We start from the raw sequence: 24,311 nt of genomic DNA on the forward strand, positions 1-24,311 counted from the left end.
TTGGACAATTTTGGTACCGCCCACTTTTAAAGAAGGTAATTTGAAAGTTTTGCAAGCTGTAATTTTGCAGTCGTTGAAGATATTATTATGAAATTTGGCAGGAAGGTTAATCCTATTACTGTATGTGTGCTAAATAAAAATTAGCAAAATCGGATGACGAACACGCATTTAAAAAAAAGTAAAATTTTAACAAAAATTTTTATATCTTTACAGTATATAAGTAAATTATGTCAACATTCAACTCCAGTAATGATATGGTGCAACAAAATACAAAAATAAAATAAAATTTCAGAATGGGCGTGGCTCCGCCCTTTTTCATTTAATTTGTCTAGAATACTTTTAATGCCATAAGTCGAACAAAAATTTACCAATCCATGTGAAATTTGGTAAGGGCATAGCCTCTATGACGATAACTGTTCTCGGTGAAAATGCGCGAAATCGGTTGAAACAACGCCCAGTTTTTATACACAGTCGACCGCCTGTCCTTACGCTCAGCCGTTAACACGATAACTTGAGCAAAAATCGATATATCTTTACTAAACTTAGTTCACGTACTTATCTGAACTCACTTTATCTTGGTATAAAAAATGGTCGAAATCCGACTAAGACCACGCCCACTTTTCCGATATCGAAAAATAAAAATTTGCCATAATTCTATACCAAATACGAAAACAGGGATGAATCATGGTGATTGGATTGGTTTTTTGACGCAAAATATAACTTTGGAAAAAACTTTGTAAAATGGGTGTGACACCTACCATATTAAGTAGAAGAAGATGAAAAAGTTCTGCAGGCGAAATCAAAAGCCCTTGTAATCTTGGCAGGAATACTGTTCGTGGTATTACATATATAAATAAATTAGCAGTACCCGACAGATGATGTTCTTGGTCACCCTGGTCTACATTTTGATCGATACCTCGAAAACGCCTTCACATATACAACAACCTTTTAAAACCCACACTAACACATTGCATTTGATACCCATATCGTACAAACACATTATAGAGTCACCCCTGGTCCACCTTTATTGCGATATCTCGAAAAGGCGTCCACCTATAGAACTAAGGCCCACTCCGTTTTAAAATACTCATTATAACCTTTCATTTGATACCCATATCGTACAAACACATTCTAGAGTCACCACTCGTCCATCTTTATGGCGATATCCCGAAATGGCGTCCACCTATATAACTATGACTCATTCCCTTCTAAAATACTCTTTAACACCTTCCATTTGATACCCATGTCATACAAACACATTCCAGGGTTACCCTAGGTTCATTATCCTACATGGTGATTTTCCCCTATATTGTCTCCAAATCTCTCAGCTGAGTATGTAATGTTCGGTTACACCCGAGCTTAGCCTTCCTTACTTGTTTTATTATAGCCAACGTAATTTTTTAACGTCACAAAAGCTAATGCACTCTATGGGAACTTTAATATATACAAAACATTTCTAACCTTCGACTTGCTTGCAACTTAATACATAACTTGAAAATTATGACGATTTTGCTTGCATTAGCTAACGCTGGGAAGAGTGCAATCAGTTCTTTATTGCACTCAAAGCGATTCCATTGCTAATTATATGTACTACGGAAACGCAAATTCACCTGCGGAAACGAAATTATGGCTGGATTTAGTAAATTAGTATTGCCACCATTGAATTGCATACCATGCTCTGAATTGTTGTTGCATCAAGGTCAAACATGTACACAGATGTTTTGGTGGAATTGGTATCGGTTTTCCGTGGGGAGCTTGAGATATTTTCTTCCCTTAGCTATTGTAAGTACAAGTTGTATATCGTTAAAAATAAAAGAGAAGATTGAAAGTTATATAATGAGTTTGGATGTATTTTTATTTACAGTCACCCATTGTACTTAAACCAAAAAGTTTAAATCAAAAAAAGTTATTGAATATTCTGCGTTACTATTTGGAATCATCGCTTTGGAGCGCTGCGGCTTGTGCCTTAACATTTTCCGGTATCTGTTTGTTGAGGTGAGGGAAAAAATAAAATATTTGCAATTTCAGAGATGGGCACGGGATCCCGTTATTTACAGAACGCACGGTACTAATTAAAAACCACTGCAATGGGCGGTAGCGGGAAAGTTTCGAAAAATAACGGTCGCGCGAGTGTGGGTGTCCTTCTCCAGAATTTCATGAAAATTTGCTCGATGGCAGACTTACTAGGTTTCATGTCAGTCTGTAAGGTGTAATTGATTCCTTAGCTCTGGGCTAGAGTTTACTCCCTAAATACGTTAGATAGGACCTTATCTGAACAGCTGAACGCCTTCGCTGAGTTAGCGACTTCTCGTTGACAAACTTTCCTTGTAGTCCTGGGTGCACATTGCCCTCAGCACTGAGGCTTTTTCTTCTATTTTCATCATCCAAATTGAAATCAAGCAGTCTCATTTCATCGGGAGGTGTTAACTTCTGGAAACTGAACTTCCCGGCTGTAAGTCGACAGACATCTTTCCTGCCCGCACTCTAATGTGCTTATAATCTGTCATCGCTTTGTCCTACCCTGTCAAGTGAGAGAAAGGTACGAGCATTACTTGACAGAGTATCTTTTTACCGATAGTTTTCATCCTCATTCGCATGCATCGTTATAAAGAAAACACGAAATTTCTTCAATTTTTGATATTTCCAAGAAGCAAGTATTCGAGCACAGGGCACGTTTACAAATTGTTTCTGTTAAGTCTGTAACATGCGCCTAAATCTTCAGGGCATCTTTTTGCTGGCCAAAAAACCTTATCGAGTATCACAAATTGAGTATATTACTGTTTCTAAACTTTCCGAACGGCATTGAACGTTCACAAACTTTAACAAGTAAGGAAGGCTAAGTTCGGGTGTAACCGAACATTACATACTCAGCTGAGAGCTTTGGAGACAAAATAAGGGAAAATCACCATGTAGGAAAATGAACATAGGGTAATCCTGGAATGTGTTTGTATGACATCGTTATCAAATAGAAGGTAGTAAAGAGTATTTTAAAAGGGAGTGGGCCATAGTTCTATAGGTGGACGCCATTTCGGGATATCGCCATAAAGGTGGACCAGGGGTGACTCTAGAATGTGTTTGTACGATATGGGTATCAAATGAAAGGTGTTATTGAGGGGTTTAAAAGGGACTGACCCTTAGTTGTATAAGTGAAGGCATTTTCGAGATATCGATCAAAATGTGAACCAAGGTGACCCAGAACATCATAAGTCGGGTACTGCTAATTTATTTATATATGTAATAAACGAACAGTATTCCTGCCAAGATTCCAAGGGCTTTTGATTTCGCCCTGCAGAACTTTATCATCTTCTTCTACTTAATATGGTAGGTGTCACAGCCATTTTACAAAGTTCTTTCTAAAGTTATATTTTGCGTCAATAAACCAATCCAATTACCATGTTTCATCCCTTTTTTCGTATTTGGTATAGAATTATGGCATTTTTTTAATTTTTCGTAATTTTCGATATCGAAAAAGTGGGCGTGGTCATAGTCGGATTTCGGTCATTTTTTATACGAAGATAAAGTGAGCTCATATAAGTACGTGAACTAATTTTAGTAAAGATATATCGATTTTTGCTCAAGTTATCGTGTTAACGGCCGAGCGGAAGGACAGACGGTCGACTGTGTATAAAAACTGGGCGTGGCCTCAACCGCCCATTTTCACATAAAACAGTTATCGTCATAGAAGCTATGCCCTTACCGAATTTTACAAGGATTGGTAAATTTTTGTTCGACTTATGGCATTAAAAGTATTCTAGACAACTTAAATGAAAAAGAGCGGAGCCACGCCCATTTTGAAATTTTCTTTTATTTGGTTGCACATCATTACTGAAGTTTAATGTTGACATAATTTACTTATATACTGTAAAGATATTAAATTTTTTGTTAAAATTGGACTTTAAAATTTTTTTTTTTTAAGTGGGCGTGTTCGTCATCCGATTTTGCTAATTTAGCACACATATAGTAATAGGAGTAACGTGCTTGCCAAATTTCATCATAATATCGTCAACGACTGCCAAATTACAGCTTGCAAAACTTTTAAATTGCCTTATTTTAAAAGTCGGCTGTGCCATGCCCATTATCCAAAATTTTACTAATTTTCTATTTTTCGTCATAAGGTCAACAACCCACCTACCAAGTTTCATAGCTTTATCCGTCTTTGGTAATGAATTATCGCATTTTTTCGGTTTTTCGAAATTTTCGATATCGAAAAAGTGGGCGTGGTTATAGTCCGATTTTGTTCATTTTAAATAGCGATCTGAGATGAGTGCCCAGGAACCTACATACGAAATTTCATCAAGATACCTCAAAATTTACTCAAGTTATCGTGTTTACGGACAGACGGACGGACGGACATGGCTAAATGAATTTCTTTTCTCGCCCAGATCATTTTGATATCTAGAAGTCTATATCTATCTCGATTAGTTTATGCCGTTATGGATTACCGTTATGCGAACAAAATTAATATACTCTGTGAGCTCTGCTCAGCTGAGTATAAAAAGGTCAAGATGTGCGGATTCGATTCTTAAAAATGAAATTGTCAGCAGGGTATAAAGATCAATATAGATTTAGAAATAAGATTTATAATTTTCACATTCAAATGCTCATTATTTATATTCACAGAAACAAACTCGGCAGATTATATTTGTATACAACGGCATTTTTACCAACATATCTCGCATTTCAGTTGGCTTGGTTTTTTCCAGTTCGCACAGTACGTCTATTCAGCACAGCTACAACACAAGCGGTAATAATCTGTTATATAAAGATACATAAGCTTAAATTTAAAGGGCGTTCAGAAAGTGGGTCGATGTTTGAGTTCCATAGGAAAACAGCTCTTACACTCAGCACAATAAGTGCTCTTCTTTGCGGACAGAAGCTGAAGGCTTTAGCAGCCCTTTGCTCTTATTAGTTACAAGCAGACGTTAAACAAAAAGCCCACCGCCATCTTCGCAATCAACCAGAGAACAAGTTTCTGATGAATAACGATCACCTTTTAAAAAGGAGGAGGGCGTACCTAACAAAATGGGTATCGCACCAATATCTCTTATATTGCAGCTGCTCAAACTGGAACCTATCCACATTTTTCTCTGGCTTTCCAAATAAATATGAGACATTTGTAGACTCGCGCTGCCTTATGTCCACTGAAAATCTGGGGCCTAACTTCATATGACACATAATCCTTTACATTAGGTAGGGAGGGGGGGGGGGGCATATCGGCCTGTTATTGAAATGTCTATTTATGTATGAGCTTTGTCCATGAAGACCATGTCATGAAATATAGTCAGCTGTACTATTCGGTCTGTTGATCGACAGATCCAAAACCAAATCACTCAATTTACAGCCGGCGTCAGACATTTTTCAGGGTCATTAATTTCAGCACTTTAGGGGTTTAGGGGATCCACTATTTTTTTAGACCAATATAGCAGCATGAAACACCAATGTATCCGTTCTGCGAAAAACTAGACAGCTGCAACAAATAAGATTATCTTTTCTACTATGTAAAGATAGGCAACTCGGTCAGAAATCAGAAACTTCAATTTTCATGGATTAACAAGTCCAACCAGGCTCGGTGCCTCGGGGCAGCTTGAGCGCCGACCATATGGCCATAGTAGTATAGCGCCATCAATCACAAGACGAACAGACTGCCTGATTCCCTATCTGCGCTTCGAGAGAGATCTTAAGGCCATAATAGAGGTGGACGGTTGTCGCAAGGGTGCGCAAATGGCGGACGAGGAGATACATGTGTACACAGATGGTTCCAAAGTAGTGGAAGGAGTAGGGTCTGCGGTATACTGTGCTGATCCGGAAATAAGCAGATCCTACAGCCTGCCGGATTACTGTAGCGTTTTGCAAGCGAAAATAGTAGCCGTAACCAAAGCAGTAGAAACCCTGGAAGAGAATAGCTTAAGCTGCAACCGCGTTTTCTTTTATATTGACAGTCAAGCAGCAATTAAGGCAATAATCTCGTATAGCACAGCATCTAAATGCGTGTTAGAGTGTAAGCAGTCCCTGGAATAGAATCGGGACATGGATAAGAATACATCCATATTGGGTCCCAGGGCATATGGGAATAGATGGTAATGAAAAAGCGGATGAACTAGCTAAAAAAGGCGCATCCCTTGAAGCTTGCTCCGTAGACGTCCCAATTAGACTGGGCGAGATTAAGCGAAGGCGAGAGGTGCACATGATCGACCAAGCGGGAAAGGCGTGTGTTCAAGCACGGGTCTGTAAAGTGTCGAAGATTATGTGTAGGTCTTACAACCTTAGACTAACAAAGTTGCTTCTATCATTAAAAAGAGAGGACTGTAGACTCATGACGGGTATTCTGACTGGACACTGCCTTCTGGCGTCGCATGCATTTAAATTAGGCTTGGTTAGTGATAGCAGATGTAGGAAGTGCGGTTTGCAGGAGGAAACGATCGAGCACGTTCTGTGCTCCTGCCCTGTACTTGTTAGGCTAAGACTCAAGCTTTAGGAGTGATACAGCTGTCAGATCAGCAGCCACTTGCCTAGGAAGCTTCTAGTATTTGCAAAGAGGACGGAGTTATTTTATAACATAGGTCCTGGTTTTTGATAGGGGTTTTACAGTTTGGTCGTTAAAACAAACTTCTGGTAACACTACGGACTCAATCAGTCTATGTGAGGTCCTCATGGACCGGCCAGTGCAACCTACTCTATGTCATTAATGCCACAGCTTTGAAAAAGAGAAGCAATTTCCTCCCTTTGTTGGCCACTCTGGTAATCATAACATACCATAGCCAACTATTTGGTTTTTGGTTTTTCGCCATATCCATAAACCAAAAATATTTGATTTAGAGAATTTATTAACTTTTTGTTGATTTTATTTATTGTTTTGGATACGTTTTGACTACTTACTTACTTAATTGGTGCTTAACCGTCTAAACGGTTATGGCCGTCGAACAAGGCGCGCCAGTCGATCCTTCGCTCCGCCAACCGGCGTCAATTGGTCACACCAATGGAGTTTAAATCGTTTTCCACCTGGTCCTTCCAACGGAGTGGGGACCGCCCTCTACCTCTGCTTCCATAGGCGGGTTCCGATAGAAACACTTCCTTGGCCGGAGCATCATCTTTCATTCGCATAACATGGCCTAGCCAGCGCAGCCGCTGCGTTTTAATTCGCTGGACTATGTTGATGTCTGCGTATAGCTCGTACAGCTCATCATTAAATCTTCTTCGGTACTCGCCATCGTTAACGCGTAGAGCTCCATAAATCTTTCGAAGAACTTTTCTCTCGAACACTCCCAAAGCCGATACGTGATGGAGATGGTTATGGGTATGGGTATGGTTACGTCTATGGCGTTAGGATTAAGGAAGTTTAATTGGCCCTTAAGGGCCAGTTAGGGTTAATGCCGGAAGATTATCATACGATTTAAGAGTGTAGGTAAATTTTTCTGTAAGTCGCTTGGTGGCACCAAACCTTTGAGCGATAGTGGAATAATCAAGAAGCCTCTCAACTTTGAAAAAGGAGATTCTTAAGCGAACTTCAGGTTTAAATGTATTTCTAACTTCAGGAAACTTTAGGATCAGAACGACTGCTTTTCCTGGCGAGATTATAAAATTAAGAAATTGATCTAATTTGGCTAACGTGATAGGGTAATAATGGGATGGGGAGATACATTTTACATGTCTGATTTCCATCCATGATCGTATAACTTAATACCGATTTAAAAAATTTCTACCACAAATATGTCATTTTCTTAAAACATTATGGCGCATAGTCATAGTCAAAATAAAATAGGGTTCAAATTTAGTTACAGCTTTTTGAAATAATTTTCTATGAGCTATCTGGCAAAAAAGCTGCAACTAAATATAAAACCTATTTTATTTTGACTATGACTATGGGCCTATGCGTTTAACCCGATCAGTTCACCGTGGAAGAGATGATTGAGATTCTTCTCCTTGTAGGTTTCCTAACCTCTAACGGTAGTTTTGTCTATGAAAGCAGATTGAGCCAATATAACAAGATAAGGGCACTTTGGAACTTTGTTTGCTCATTGTCAGGAATGTCAGTTTATCCCATTTCTCTCTTCCATTGTGCACATCGAGAGTATATCGGATAGTAGCTGCCTATAATCCATCTATACCTTTAATAAGCGATTTTGCTCCCTATCAAAAAAATGTTGAAACGTCTTAGCTCTTCACGTAGAAACCATCGCCGTAAGCTTGTCCTAAAAGACTTAACGACCTTTTGCTCTTTTGCTTTTCTGAGTATATGTCACAATCCATTTAGCTCAAGCCCTCCTGGAGAATGGCTGCGGTCTGGAGGCCAATCTCATGCCGAAATTTTTGAAATGTGCTGTTAGATTGCCTGTCCTTTGGCTGATATCGACCCGGGCCCTTTGATACTTAAGTCCGAATTTTGTATGCTACTGAATTGCTTCTTCCTATCTTAGCAATAAGTTTCCCATAATAATATCAGCGGGGAATAAGGGGGATCACGTTGAAACTCTTATAAGCTAATTTTGTGGTTCACTTTGGTCCTAATAACGGTTACCAACCTATGATTATAGAGATCAAAGTAAACCAAAAAATAAGTTTTTCTCAGGGAGTCCAAAAATACTAAGGCGATTCCTTAAACTAACATCAGGGTTTCAAGCGCCAAACAATTACATAGAAAATTTTTAAATTTAAACTCCTTTTACAGTCACTGGAAACCTGGTTGCGCAGACATAGCCCCACCATAACCCGTTCACTGCCAATACAAACACTCGTATTTATGATCTCCAGTGCTGTTATATTGCATGCAAAACGATGTAATGAGTTCAATGGATTTTGGTTTATTCAACCGTTAACTGGATTGCAACATCAGAAAAAAGACGAAAATTACGAGGATCTGAAGAACACAGGATCTCGTTGTCTGCATGATGGCATTTCATGCACAAAATTTATTATGGAAGGCATGCGATCATATCTACTTTATGGTATACCATTAGATCTGTTGAGTATTGTTAGAAAAGGCAGACTGCCGCGACGTTTGGAGGACTTAAAAAGATTACAATTTAAAATGACTGCATTTTTTCTATCCTATGTGGGAATTTATAGGGTAAGTTACGAGCATATATTTAAAATTAAAATTTTCGTATGCAGTGCTATAGAAATGCACGGCTGAACTAAAGGGATAAAATAAACCTTGAAGTATCTATAGATTTGGGCGTAACATGATGTACCCGAGTCTTTTGTTCTCATGTTATTCGAAACAATATCGAATATCTAACTGGGATGCCGAAAAGTGCACTGAAGCGCAATTCAGTGGCTTAAGGCTCCATTACTGATACTTAGCATAGACTTGACTTGACTTGAGAACTGTCACTTACAGTTCTGTTAAATGAACATTGCATGTAACTGATTACTCAAAACTTAGCAACACTTAACTTGACTTAGAAGTCTGTTGAATTTTGATTTTCTATGTAAGTTCTAAGTGACGTTTACATTTTGAGATGCCATTTGTTTGTTTCCATTTCATTTTGACATTTTGTCATACAAATTGACATTTATTTAAAAATAAATTTCAACGCTGATTATGATGCCAGATTGTATGTGCCAAGTGGAGTATAATCGTGGCTAAGTTGCCAAGTTTGCGCCAAGTCAAGTCAAGTCTATGATAAGTATCAGTAATGGAGCCTTTATGCACGAATATGATTTATTCTCCCTCTCACTATGTGACACCGTTTACACCAAACACTTCTTGGAGAACAAATTAGGAACCCGAAAAGCAAGATGAAGTCATCATCAGCGCACTCGCGCTTTGGCAGCCACGTTACTGTTATATTAATTAGGGACTGTATAGAACTTCATCTATCCAACAATAACAACAAACGGAGAATAATTCTTGCCAAAAAGTGGTACTTTGGACTGAGTAAGCAATTGAAAATCAAAGTCCCCTCTCTCTGAATAAAAATTATGCTGATATAGCCGTCCGAGTAAAATTCGAGATGATGTCCGTGATGTCGAAAAAGGGTTAATGATAAGTTTTATGAGCTTTATGAGGATTTAAACATGGTAGGTAGGTAGGTGAAATGGCTGCGACCCTGGTCGCCCAAGTAGCTATTAAAAGCCGTTTTGATGCCATGTAAGTCGTCTAAAACCTACGGAATGTTACGGTCAATGTATTACAACCAGCCAGTGTTGTTGATAAAATTAAGAATATTCGGGATTGCTACCACAGATAACCCTCTGAGGTCTTCTAGAAACGGGGTTCCAAGGAACCTTAGCCGGGCCCAAGCTAGAGCCGGGCATTTACACATAAAGTGTTCTACTGTCTCCCTGGTATTTGGATCTTTGCAGCTTCCGCAGTAGTCGTTATACGGAATGCCCATCTTTTCCGCATGCGTACCTACTGCCCAATGACCGGTGCAGACTGCTATCAGTTTGCGTGTGTTAGCCCTGGATTTGTTCAGAAGACTTTTCGTCCTCTTTCCATCATAGTTTGGCCAAATGGATTTTGATATTGCACAGGTGGTGATGTTATTCCACTTTGTTTGTGCTTTCTTCAAGTAGAAACTTTGGATATTCCCCTTGGCTACTGCTCGACACTGGTTATTTCCTCGTTCATCTCCGATGAGCCCCTGCGTGCTAGCTCGCCGGCCTTCTCGTTACCCTCTATACCCCTATGACCCGGGACCCAGATAACGCATAGTTCTATATTGGTGGATAACTGGGATATGAGTCGCCTATAAGCCCACACTAATTTTGAGTTAATGTGTGGCGAGGAAAGCTCTTTTATCGCTGCTTGGCTATCCGACAGGATGCAAACTTTACCAGCTACATTCAAGCCCTCCAGTGATTTGCAGGCTTGCCAAATCGCGAGGATTTCTGCTTGAAACACGCTGCAGTGTGATGGGAGTCTGAATGATGCAGACAAATCTAGGGACTAAGAGAAGACTCCGGCCTCCACTCCCGATTCCATCTTGGAGCCGTCAGTGTAGATTTGGATGTCGTCGACCCTTATGGCCGGGTTTTTTTCCACTCGTTCCTGCTTGGAATGGCGGTATTACAACCGTACTCAAACTTCAGTTTGCGTAGTAATCTGTCTCGGTAGGTACTACATGTACCATTCAGAAGTTTCTTTAGGATACTACTATGTCCTTGCTGAGTATCCTTCCAACATCCAGATTCCCTGAGTGCGGTTTGCGACGATGTACAAAGTATATGCAAGTCGATCGGAAGCAGGTGCAAAATGGGGTCTAAAGCAGCTGTGGGGAAAGTGCGCCCGGCCCCTATGGCACCAACGCACGCCGCGCGCTGGACTTTTTGCAGGCTGGTGAGATTGTAGCTCTTACTTAGAGCTTCCCACCAGACTAGGGAACCATAGGTAAGCACCGATCGCACCACCGCCTCGTACATCCAAAGTACCATGCTTGGCTTGAGTCCCCATTTCTTACCTAACATTGATTTGCAGGCATAGAAGGCAATGCAGGCCTTCCGTACCCGCTCTTCGATGCATACTTCCCAATTCAACTTGCAGTCATTGTTAGTCCCAGATACTTGGTACTCGGAATACCTGTTTGGAAGCAACGGAAGATGGAGACTCCCACTGAGCTGCGTGGGACCGGTGTGAAATATCTCGCTTCTTAGTTACAGTGCCTCTATGACAACTTAAAAGCACTATGTACCTCCATTTAGCCTACCCAATAAAAAGTCCCAAGAACACTTTTAGATTTACATCGCCAGACGCAGCAATATAAATTTTCCCCGCTCAAATTTCGCAATTATTAACGGAAAATTCGTTAAATTAGTAATGAAATTCGGTAATATAAATCGATAACATAAATGTTGCTGCTCATCTCAGCTTAAGCGGCAGGGTTAAGGGCCAATTAATGGTGACTTATCCATAACCAGATAAAACAGCTGATCGAACCAACCTTATAGAAATCAATGTAATCGATTAATGGTGCCATACCATAACGCTAAAGCCATAACCATATTATAGCCAACCAATTGGTTTTTGGTTTCTCGCCATATTCATAACCTAAAAATATTTGAGTTGGTGAATTTAATAACTTTTTGTAGATTTTATTCATTGTGTTGGATACGTTATGACTAAGAGACTTATTTTTGTGGAATATGTTTGTGATCTTTTGCGTTTTCTTCATTTTTATGAAATTTTCACGATTTTTATGTCAAGGCACCATTAATCGATCACATTGGATATGGTTATGGATATGGGTATGGTTGCGACTATGACGTTAGGGTTAAGGAAGTTTAATTGGCCCTTTAATCGTGCGGGCGTTAACCTATTTCCTTAAAATTTAATTTAAATTGATAACTTATTTATTCTTTTGTGATTATTTTATGCATTTTTTCAGTTATCAAGCTGCGCTTTGAGTCGCGTCACAAATTCAACTAATGATGCATCACAACATCTGTTATCAGCTGGCTTAGGTGGCCTTTCCTATATATTTTTGGGTAAATTGACATTTAGCGCTTTGGCCTTTGTCATAGCAGTTCAAGCAGCCTGGCAGTCCTACTGTTATCAGCACAAAGATCAAGAGGTTAAAAAATCGTTACTTTTACAGAGATTTTCTTTTGCTAAATTCATGATTCCAGTTAATCTCGCTTATTTAGCGCATTGTTATGTTTTCCACCACAATGAACTATCTAATTTAGCGAAAGAATTTTTTCGTGGCATAACGGATAATAGGTAGGTAGAAATTCTTTTAAGGCTGCATATATTAATTGGTAGAGGATAAACGCTTCTAATTGAAGGAATACACATTTTTATACTCAGCGCGCTTTGCACACAGAGTATATTAACTTTAATCACATAACGTCAGGATGAAAAAAGGAATTGATTTAGCCATTTCCGTCCGTCCGCCCGTCTGTCTGTGCACACGATAACTTGAGTAAATATTGGCATAACTTATTGAAATTTGGTATATGGGTTCCTTGGCACTCATCTCCCATCGCTATTTAAAAAGAGCGAAATCTGATGATAGCCGCGCTCACTTTTTGTATATATAACATTTGGGAAAACACAAACAACCTGATTATTTAGTAAATAATACACCTAGAACGTTGAAATTTTATGTGTGAACCGATATTCAGACTCTTGATAAAATCGATTTTACAAATATTATTTATCACAAATCAAAAACCGTTAAACTTATCATAACAAAATTCGAAAGAGAGGTTGCCTTAACTATAAAGAGTGCTTCGAAGGAAAATTAACGAAATTGGTTAAGGATCACACCCACTTTTATATATGAAAATTTTTAAAAAGGGTCATGGATGAATAAAAAAATAAGCTATATCGGTTAAGTACCACGCCACATTTACATAAAAGACTTTTAAAAGGGTTGTAGGCGAAGAAAATAAGCTATACCTTTGCGAAAAAGAGCTTACTATCACTGATGTTTTACTTTCTGAGTGGAATTATAACAAAAGTTAGAAAATATTAAAATTTTTGAAAATGGGCGTGACCCTTCCCCTTTTATGATTAAGCGATTTTCTGTGTTTCGGGAGCCATAACTCGAATAAAAATTAACATATCGTAATAAATTTGGGAATAAATACTTTCCTTATAGCAGGAAATATTTCTAGTAAAAAAATGGGATCGGTTAAAGACCACACCCACTTTTATATAAAAGAGGCTTAAAGGGTTGAAGACTAGAACAATAAGCTACATTATCTCTGCGAAAAATAAATTTGTATCAAATATATTTCGCTTTTACCTACATATATGATACTACTTTATTTTATCTTGGATTCCAAGCTAGAAAAACTGACGAAACTTTATCGGAACTTCGAAATACAAAACCAATTTCTACCACGAGAAAGCGAGACCACTATTTCCCCAAAATCAGTGAGTTTGGCATGTTTTTGTTTATGTTTTAAATTTTATTTTTTCATTAACATTTTTAACAATAAAAACAATGCAAATAAAACGGGAAAATGATTTCGGTCGCTGATGGTTCACTTTTTTCAAAAAAAAGTTGATTTTAGTTGTGTTTTTATGCACAAAATTTTCAACCTAAAAGCAAAATTTTCATTTGTCAGAAAAAAAATAAAAAACGAAATACAAACTGGATCGTTTCTTTTTAATGAACTATGATGAAATAATAAAGGTGATGTCAACAACATAACCTCACTTTTTCGGCAGCTCTATTTGCCAGTATTTACTTTTACTACAAAAGTACTAAATTTTTATTGCAAAATTTTTCGTACAAATTTCCTCAAAAAACAAGTTTTCGTTATGTTAATAATAATGAGCTTAAAGGCCGTGGTTAAATAAAACACAATGTTTAAAATTTCATTGGTTTTTTAATTTGTCAATATTTCGGCTTCAGTCTGAAGCCATCTTCAGGACTGTAAGTAAACACAAATGTATAAAAAGGGGGCATTCATTTCAGATACATGGTCATTAAAATTTACGTTATGCAACTAGGTATACATATAAACGAAACACAACTTACACTTGTGGTTATTCTTTATCGACTGATCATATGTTCGGAAAACAAAAGTAAAATAAACATCAAAAATGTATACAATTTTAAAGTACAGTAAGTGTAAACTAAAATATGCACAAACAAATATATAGGGATACAAACAATAGATCAACGAATATGTCGTCATCCAACATTATGATTTGTTGATCCCAAGTATGCTGCTAGCGGAATAATTTCTGTACGCTGCTTTCTTTCATGTGCGCCGTGAGACTTGCATTTTGTGTTGTTGTTTAAGCAATAAATTGCGATATGCATATGCGCATTGGTCTGTGTCACTTTTAAAATTAATTATCTTATCATTAGGCGTGTTCATAATGTGGAGCATTTCCATGGTGAAGCGCTTATTATATTGTTTCTCTATGTCCAATATAGTAACATTCTGGAAATCGGGATAGTGGCCCGTATCCTTACAGTGGGCCGTTAAGGCCGTTTTATTTTCCGAAGCGTTGTTTCTAAGTTTAATATTGGACTTATGGCCGGAAATCCTTGTCTTTAATTTTAATTTTGTTGTCCCCACTAAAAAACCAATGAAATTTTAAACATTGTGTTTTATTTAACCACGGCCTTTAAGCTCATTATTATTAACATAACGTAAACGCATAAGGCTATAAAACTTACCAAAAATGTTCAAACGGAGAGCACACCAAAAGAACGGAGACACCCTTAAGGTGTACCAAACCATCAAACACAAATATAATACACGGATCAACAGGGACATCAAACGATACCAGCAAAAAACACAACAAATTATTAAAATATCAGAGTCGACGAAATTCTTGGAGAGATGCAAGCGAAGTGGAATAACACCAAATTTTTTAAGAGATGCAACAAAAGATATTATGTACATCATAAAAAACAACACCAATAATTGCAGAATTCCACGTAAGTACACAAACAAAGTTGTCACATTCATTAATCAAGTGCAGGCGAAGCTTTTAAATATGATAATATGTATCAAACATGACCTCCTAAGACAAAACAGAAGGGAGGCAAATAGACTGAGAACAGAAATCGATCACACTCTTAATTCTCACCATTCAACCAAATTCTACGAAAGTGAAAATATACTGTTGGACAACCTCACAAGCAAGATTAAACAGAGACAAACAAAAAAGTACGAAAAACTAAGACAACAAGAGAAGGAAAAACTCAATATTAGGGTGGTACCACAATGGTTCCGAAATACCACACAAACTGAAATACCACATGATATACAATGGCTGTTATCGCTGGGCCCGAAATATGCCCTCTCGACCGAAAACAAGAGATTTCCTCTATTTAAGTTTATAGCAGACGGGGAAAACATTATACAAACGGCGAAAGATAAGGAATCACAAGAAGTGGCAAGAAACAACTTCACGACACTGATACACGACCATCTAAAAAACAATACGATTTCCACACGAGACAAATTCACACGCAAAATACTGGAAGAGACAAAACGGTTCCTCAAACACAACAAACAATTACTTGTACTCAATGCCGACAAGGGCAACGCTACAGTGGTGATAGACAAAAACGAATACGATACAAAGATTCAGACACTGGTGAACGACACCTCTACCTACAGAGTTTTAAAACGCGATCCGACGAACAAGCTACAAGACAAAAACAATGAGATTGTTCAAAGGATGTTCAACAGCGGTGCCATAGATATCCAAGAAAAGAACAAGCTACTGTGTAAAAATGCTATTACTCCCAGAATCTATGGATTACCAAAAATTCATAAAGAAGGTATACCACTCCGACCTATTTGTTCATCTATCGACTCCCCGTCATACAACCTCTGTAAATATGTCGTGAGAATACTCAAAAATATCACTTGTTCTTCTAAATATAATGTCGATGACTCAACAGAATTTAAAAGTAAGGTCAATGGCACATATATTTATGATGATGAAAGCCTTGTTTCCTTGGACGTAGTCTCCTTGTTCCCAAGCATTCCGGTTGATTTAGCCATTGAAATCATATCCGCAAAGTGGGAAAACATAAAAGAATATACATCATTAACAAGGGAACTATTTATCACAATGGTGAAATTTTGCATAAAAGAGAATCGATATTTTAAATACAATGAAAAAATATACGAACAACGTACAGGAATGCCCATGGGCTCACCAGCCTCCCCAGTCATAGCTGACATTGTCATGGAGCAGCTGCTAACAAGATTCGAAAATGAAACTACTAGCAAACCACGCCTACTTACAAAGTATGTAGATGACTTATTTGCCATTGTAAAAACTGAACAAATTGGAAACATTCTCACTGAACTCAACAGCTACAGCAGAAACATTAAGTTTACAATAGAGGTTGAGAAAGATGGTCAACTACCGTACTTGGACACGTTAATCAATAGGAGAAACAACAAATTATATATTGACTGGTACAGAAAACCCACAGCTTCGGGAAGACTAATTAACTATTATTCAAAACACGAAAAAAGTACAATAATAAATACCGCCAAAAGCTTCATAAGACGGGTACTTACAATAAGCGACAGAATGTACCACAAGAAGAATATCACGATCATCAAAAAAACTCTAGAGGATAATGAGTTTCCAAGTAGCTTGGTTAATAAACTGGTCCGAAATTTCTATACCAGAGCACGTAATGAACGTAAACCTGAAGAAGCAAATAACAAAATATACAAAGCGATAACCTATGTCCCAAGAATAGCAGAGAGGATCAAGAGATCGGATTTATATGACAAAGAAAAGGTCAAAATAGCGTTCACATACAACAATACATTGAAACAAATTTACAGTAATACAAAGGACAGAATTCCAAAGGATGAGAAATCCAACCTAATATACAGAATCCCATGCAACGGTGACGGGTCTCACTTATGCGAGAAGGTATATGTGGGGACAACAAAATTAAAATTAAAGACAAGGATTTCCGGCCATAAGTCCAATATTAAACTTAGAAACAACGCTTCGGAAAATAAAACGGCCTTAACGGCCCACTGTAAGGATACGGGCCACTATCCCGATTTCCAGAATGTTACTATATTGGACATAGAGAAACAATATAATAAGCGCTTCACCATGGAAATGCTCCACATTATGAACACGCCTAATGATAAGAGAATTAATTTTAAAAGTGACACAGACCAATGCGCATATGCATATCGCAATTTATTGCTTAAACAACAACACAAAATGCAAGTCTCACGGCGCATATGAAAGAAAGCAGCGTACAGAAATTATTCCGCTAGCAGCATACTTGGGATCAACAAATCATAATGTTGGATGACGACATATTCGTTGATCTATTGTTTGTATCCCTATATATTTGTTTGTGCATATTTTAGTTTACACTTACTGTACTTTAAAATTGTATACATTTTTGATGTTTATTTTACTTTTGTTTTCCGAACATATGATCAGTCGATAAAGAATAACCACAAGTGTAAGTTGTGTTTCGTTTATATGTATACCTAGTTGCATAACGTAAATTTTAATGACCATGTATCTGAAATGAATGCCCCCTTTTTATACATTTGTGTTTACTTACAGTCCTGAAGATGGCTTCAGACTGAAGCCGAAATATTGACAAATTAAAAAACCAATGAAATTTTAAACATTGTGTTTTATTTAACCACGGCCTTTAAGCTCATTATTATTAACATAACGTAAACGCATAAGGCTATAAGAATTACCAAAAAACAAGTTTTCTGCAAAATTTTGTCTATAATCTTTTGGGGAATACAAAATTACGTTTATGTTTATGCCTAAAAAATTCTGGTAGCGGCTTACATAGTTATTATGTTTCTAAATGTATAGTAAAATCTGCTCCGATCGTAGTAGAATTCAAAGGCAGTTATGTATGATAGACAACCCTCTAAATTATGCATGCCGAACTTGTCAGAAAAAGGGAAAACGTCAACGGGATGAGAGCACCTGAATATTCATTTCATCATGTAATGAACTAGGTTGTATTTTTTTTTGTATTTCGTTAGTTCGAAATATAGTTTACACACTTACACCAGTACTGAAACCGGTTTAGGAGGGAGGGAGACAAAAAATATAAGAGAAAATACAGAGAAAATAAAGTAGTGTCATATAGGTATTACCAAGTTTTATTGTAAAAGGAAATTGGGAGACATTTTTTAACGGACGGTGCCACGCCCCTATTCCGATCAAGCATTACACAACATTTCTAGAGCCTCAAAAAAAATCCCTCATAACAAAATTCGAAAAAGTAGATTATCTGAAATGAACTGTACAATTAAACTCACGCTGAGTATATAATGTTCGGTTACACCCGAACTTAGACACCCTTACTTGTTTTAATTTTTCCAAGCGCAAATCTAAATTCCTTTCTTTGCTACCTTTTCAGATTTCAACGCATATACCAATTTTTACTGAGTGTAATGGCTGAAAATGGAAAAAAGCAGTTATGATTTTATAGTATAATTATATTGGACGACTATCCAACTAAAGCTGGGAATATAAAATTAGTACTGCCCCAATACATATGTACTTTTATTGTTCTTAATTATTAAATTGATTGATTAATTATTGGCGGCCGCCGTGGTGTGATAGTAGCGTGATCTGCCTACCACACAGGAGATCCTGGGTTCACGCCCCGGGCAAAGCTATATCAAACATTTTAGAAACAAGTTTTTTCAATTAGAAGAAACATTTTCTAAGCGGGGTCGCCCCCGGCAGTGTTTGGCAAGCACTCCGAGTGTGTTCCTGCCATGAAAAGCTCTCAGTGAAAACCCTTCTGCTTTGCAGATGCCGTTCGGAGTCGACATAAAACAAGTAGGTCCCATCCAGCCAATTTGTAGGTAAAAATAAGAGGAGCATGACTTAATTGGAAGAGAAGCTCGGCCTTAAATCTCTTCGGAGGTTATCGCGTCTTACACTTATTTATTTATAATTATTAAATTTAACAAACAAGCTGAGACCAGTAGATAGTGGATTTCTGCGAGAACTTTACGACAACTATCGCATCGCTTATAGGCGAACACGATAATTTCTGTATAGCAACACGGGTAAAAAAATACAAAAACTGTCGCTGATTAGTAACAACATTCGACCACAGGGCTACTTGTGTTGGCGACTTGGTATGGCCCCCTGCGAGCTATTCGTAAACAAACGAGACTCGCTATAGTGTGGTTTCTTTAACCTGATCAGTGTTGCCAGGTGATGAAAAAAAAGAAGCTAGATTGGCAAAAAAAAAAAGGTTAGAAAAAGCTAAATTTAGAAAAAAAAGCAGCTAAAAAAAGGCCAGACATTTTTTTGGTTAATTCATTAAATTTTTTTTTATATTTTAGTTTACACATTTGAAAATAAAAACTTATAAACATAACTTCTTGTTTCAAAACATATCAGGCACATTTTCCTTGACTAGCACATGGAATTACTTTAAATGATTGCATATGTGTATAAGTTTTACTGTTTCATGGTAATCCATTAAAAGTCATTTGCAATTTAGAGTTTATTACAATAATACGTTTTATTCATTGTCATGCCAAAAACTAACTGAACTTACGTTCTAAAGTGCCTACTTAAAAACCCTGCACCTTAGTCTTGAAGGCAGCCAAAGCGACACAGACGCTTGCGTTCTTAATCGCTGCCAGCGTTGAGCTGCACCTGCTAGCGTGAGAATGGATATTCGCTGACACAGGCCAAATTGCTGTTTCATAGTACTGCTCATGTTATACAATCGTTGTGGCTTATCCGGCAGCGTGAGAATGGATATTCGCTGACACAGGCCATGCGCGGACAGAATTATTGAGAAGCATTAGCTTGTGTTAACTCCTCCCCTTCTAAGTGAAGGCCGTCCACGGACTTCTTAAAGTTATCAATGACATGCTGAAGGTCTTGGCATTGGCGTCTTTTCCTTCTCCTCTGCCATATTTTAACTAGAGTGTAACAAACGATAATCAATATAATGCTAGCGAAGCCTGATATTGTTGGCCCCGTCATAGTTCTTGATTCAATTTTTGCGATAAAGCGCAGATTTTCCATACTTATCCTGTGAAGGTATGGAAGACTCAATACTTCTTGATGGTTGGTGATATTAAGGAGAACGGTCGCCGCTGGCCCTGGTAATTTCTTTAACATGCCGTTTCGGTTTACAAAGTTAGATCCGTTAACGTAAACTTCATCGTCGAAGGAAAGTAAATAAGTTCCCCTTATTGTTTTTTCGGAGTCTTCGCCAGTTTTAATCAAAGCGGTGTTATCGTTTATAATGATAATGCCATCGTCAACCACAGTAATAGGTTCAAGGTTGCTAGGGCAAGTACTGCAGTGAGCAACATTATTCGAATACAGCTGTTGTGCGCATGTGGGATGCTGCAATCTTTTGCAAAAAGTTGTTGTGAGTGTTGTGTTGCAGTTCCCAATCGCCAAATTTTGATTCCCACAGTCAGCAACGTTGTTGTTGTTCCCAAGGTGCAGAATAGTTCCATTGTGTTGAACAGGGAAAATAATAATTTTCTTACAAACTAATGTAGGTTTAGGATACTTTATTATGAAATGCAGAAGGGTACCATCTAAAAGGGCTTTGATATATGATACCTCCATTAGGTCAGTAATTGTTGTATTTGTAGAGCGTGCCTCAAAAATATTTTTTACATCTTCCGAGTTTAGCATCAGGGGATTTATGATTCCTATCTTTGCAAGGGTTATGGTTGAAATTAAAGTCTCGATTTCGGTTATAAGGATTCTATTTCGCGCAAGCAGCGTTTCGTACAAATGATGAGTATCGATCTGTACAGCCTTTGCGTTTTTAATAATTTTGTTAACTGTTTCCGTTAGCTGGTTTATTTTTTCCTGTATCCTTGTGTTTATTTCTATCTGATGTCCCTCTGATTCTATTAGCTCTTGCTGCCGAAATTTTAAGTTTTCAAAGTCTTCGAAGTCGGGTGTTCCTGCAATCACCTTTAGAGCAGTACCTAAAATGTTAATACTCCTAGCCTGTCTATGGTGAATGTCCAGTGTTGTTAAAAGAACTTTTATGTGTGAAATGTCTGAGTCGAGTAGCATTCTCATATGAGATAAGGGGAAATGCGTTGTTAGTCCTTTCGTTTCTTCTGCTATTTCTTTATATACCGTAAGATTGGTGCTATGCTTAAGATAGCCGAAGTGTGTCCAAACTATTACGTCGCCATCCTGGATCGGTATATAATCGGAAGTCGAGTAGTCCGTCAATTTTGCTATTGCCGTTTGGATGGAGAGCATCATAATGGGGATCCTGAAAGATGGGGGAAAATAACCTTCTTTTAATTTACCTTATAATATTGAAAGATATTCCACGGTTTTCATCTCAGGTTGTCCTTATGGACCACCCTCCCTTTTATGAGAACCGTGGTTCCTAGATCTGCCTCAACCCTTTCTTCGACATATAAAGGGGACAGTTTATTTCCCAGTCGTCTATTCGTCTTTACTAGTACGCGTTCCCCTACGTCGAACACCCTATTCTGTCTGGAAGGATTATTTCTTTCCAATTGTGCTTGTTGTGCTTTCGTTATTTTCATGGTTATCTCATTTTTCATGTCGGTTGGTGTAGCGTGAACTTTATCAATCGGTTTTTCATTGGTCACCGAATGAATCGTTCGGTTGTATTCAATTGTTGCCAGTAATATAAGGTCTGTCGTCTCGCAGATTTTTCTGTCCAATTTCAGACATCTGGCTATCTCCAAAAGTGTACTATGGAGGCGTTCAACCTGCCCATTCGAGGTGCTATGAAGAGGTGGCGCGTTGACGATGTCAACATTGAAGCTATTTTTTAGTAACGAGGTTATCGTTTCAGAATTTAAAGAGGCCTCGTTATCACAATAAACAGTCTTTGTCCCTGGGAATATATTCATTAGTTGAATAATTGGGTATTTTATATCTGAGATTGTTCGAGATGGTATAGGCTGTACCACAGCAAATTTCGAAAACTTGTCGAGACATGTCAAAAAGTATTTTTTATCTGTTGAGAATATGTCAATGTGCAAAATTTCTCCGGTATAGGATGGGACCGGTGTTACACCATACTCCTGCTTTCGTGGGTGCCTATCGTATTTGGCCTTACTGCAGATCTTACAATTCGCGACCACTTCGTTTGCCAGTTTGGTCATTTTTGGGAAGTAATAATCACGAAGGATTTGCTTGACATTCTCCTGGGCAGCTCTGTGAGCTCGATTATGTTCGGCAAGAACAATCTCCCTCTGTTCGTCTTTATTTACAATGTCGGTCACCATATTTTTACAGTGCCAGAACTTTGTTGCCGGAAAGCACCTTATAAGTTCATGTTGTATGCTGGCCAGTATTGGCAAAGCGCAATGTATGGCGTTTACCACATTTGGGTTCACAGCTGTTTTAATTTCTTCAATGAGATTATCTTTATTTATGAATTGAATAACATGACGAGTTTTCTCGCCGAAATATATAAAATTCCGTTTTAGGTTCAAGTTGGCTTCCTCCAAAACAATTTGGTTTCGGAAACAATTTAGCGGTTTTTCGAATGCTTCCACCGTATAAGATAGCGATATTTCGCTATGAACTGTAGCTAAATCTGATTGACCTTCCTCTTCTAGAGTGTGGATGTTCTGTCGTGGCAGAGCATCGGCAACATGGTTTTCTCTACCGGGTTTGTAAAAGATTTGAGCGTTGTGCTCGTCGATAAACGCTTTCCATCGTTTAATTTTCGCATTTGGGTTTCGGTCTGAAACCGCAAATGTCAGTGGCTGATGATCTGTAAAAATATTTAAATTCTTTACGCCATAGAGATAATTTCTAAGACTTTTTAAGGCCCAGACTATCGCGAGTAGCTCGCGCTCGTTAGTTGCGAAGTTTTGTTCACGATCTTTCAGAGTTCGTGAAATAAAGGTAATTGGCTTACCGTCCTGTGAGAGCACTGCCCCCAAACCCAAAGACGAGGCATCCGTCGTTAGATCAAATGGCCTCCTGAAATCTGGGTAGAGTAACATGACGTCCTCTGATGTAAGGACCTCTTTTAATTTATTAAAAGCTTGTGATTGTTTTTCGTCTAATTCCACTTTTATTTTTTTTGATTGAGTGGCACTAACCTTGCCATTGTCTCCTTTCAGCATATCCGTTAGCGGTTTCGCTATTGAAGCAAAATCCTTTATAAAGCAACGGTAATAGCTTGCCAGACCCAGAAATGATCTAACGTTGAAAAGAGTGGAGGGTTTCTCATATTTGTGAATAGCATCTATCTTGCTAGGGCTTGTTTTAATGCCTCCTCTAGATACTACGAAGCCCAAGTATTCAACGTCCTCTTTAAAAAATTGCGATTTTTCGCGAGAAACTCTCATATTAGCCTCAAGTAACCTTTTTAAGACCCACTCAATATGTATGTCCTCCTCGGTTTCTGAAAATATAATAACGTCATCGACGTAAACGTAGCAGTATTTCCCTATTTGTTCCCTTAGTACGTCGTCGATCGCCCTTTGAAAAATGCTGGGTGCATTCTTCAGACCGAAGGGAAGCCTGCAGAACTCATATTTCCCATTACTTACTGAGAAAGCGGTCTTTTCCCTATCGGATTCCGCCAACGTTATTTGATGAAATCCTGATTTTAGGTCAAGCGTTGTAAAATACCTGGCCTTTCCTAGATTTGATAGTATAACCGTTACGTTCGGGATGGGATATTTGTCGTCGATAGTTTTTTTGTTCAGTTTTCTGAAGTCTATGACAAGTCGTTTTTTTACATTTCCTTGTGCGTCCGTTCCTTTTTTATCAACAACCCAGATTGGGTTGTTATATGGTGACCGAGACGGTCTGATGATACCGTTCTTCAGTAAATCGCGAATTTCAGTATTCACGAATTCTGCTACGCCCATAGGATAGGGGTATAGCTTGGAATAAACCGGATCGTCAC

General features: G+C 38.1%; 1 protein-coding gene across 1 annotated transcript; it reads left to right on the forward strand.

Moving 5' to 3' along the window:
- The first annotated feature begins 1,500 nt into the window (after positions 1-1,500).
- LOC137237798 (transmembrane protein 135-like) lies at positions 1,501-18,941 on the forward strand. Its single transcript, XM_067761980.1, has 6 exons — positions 1,501-1,782; positions 1,865-1,995; positions 4,621-4,744; positions 8,666-9,064; positions 12,327-12,661; positions 18,807-18,941. Exons 1-6 carry the CDS (start codon positions 1,627-1,629, stop codon positions 18,868-18,870), a joined length of 1,209 nt encoding a protein of 402 aa, XP_067618081.1. The 5' UTR covers positions 1,501-1,626; the 3' UTR covers positions 18,871-18,941.
- Positions 18,942-24,311: the final 5,370 nt, after the last annotated feature.

The sequence above is a fragment of the Eurosta solidaginis genome, chromosome 1 (genome assembly GCF_040869045.1).
Source record: "Eurosta solidaginis isolate ZX-2024a chromosome 1, ASM4086904v1, whole genome shotgun sequence".
In the NCBI taxonomy this organism is placed as follows: domain Eukaryota; kingdom Metazoa; phylum Arthropoda; class Insecta; order Diptera; family Tephritidae; genus Eurosta; species Eurosta solidaginis.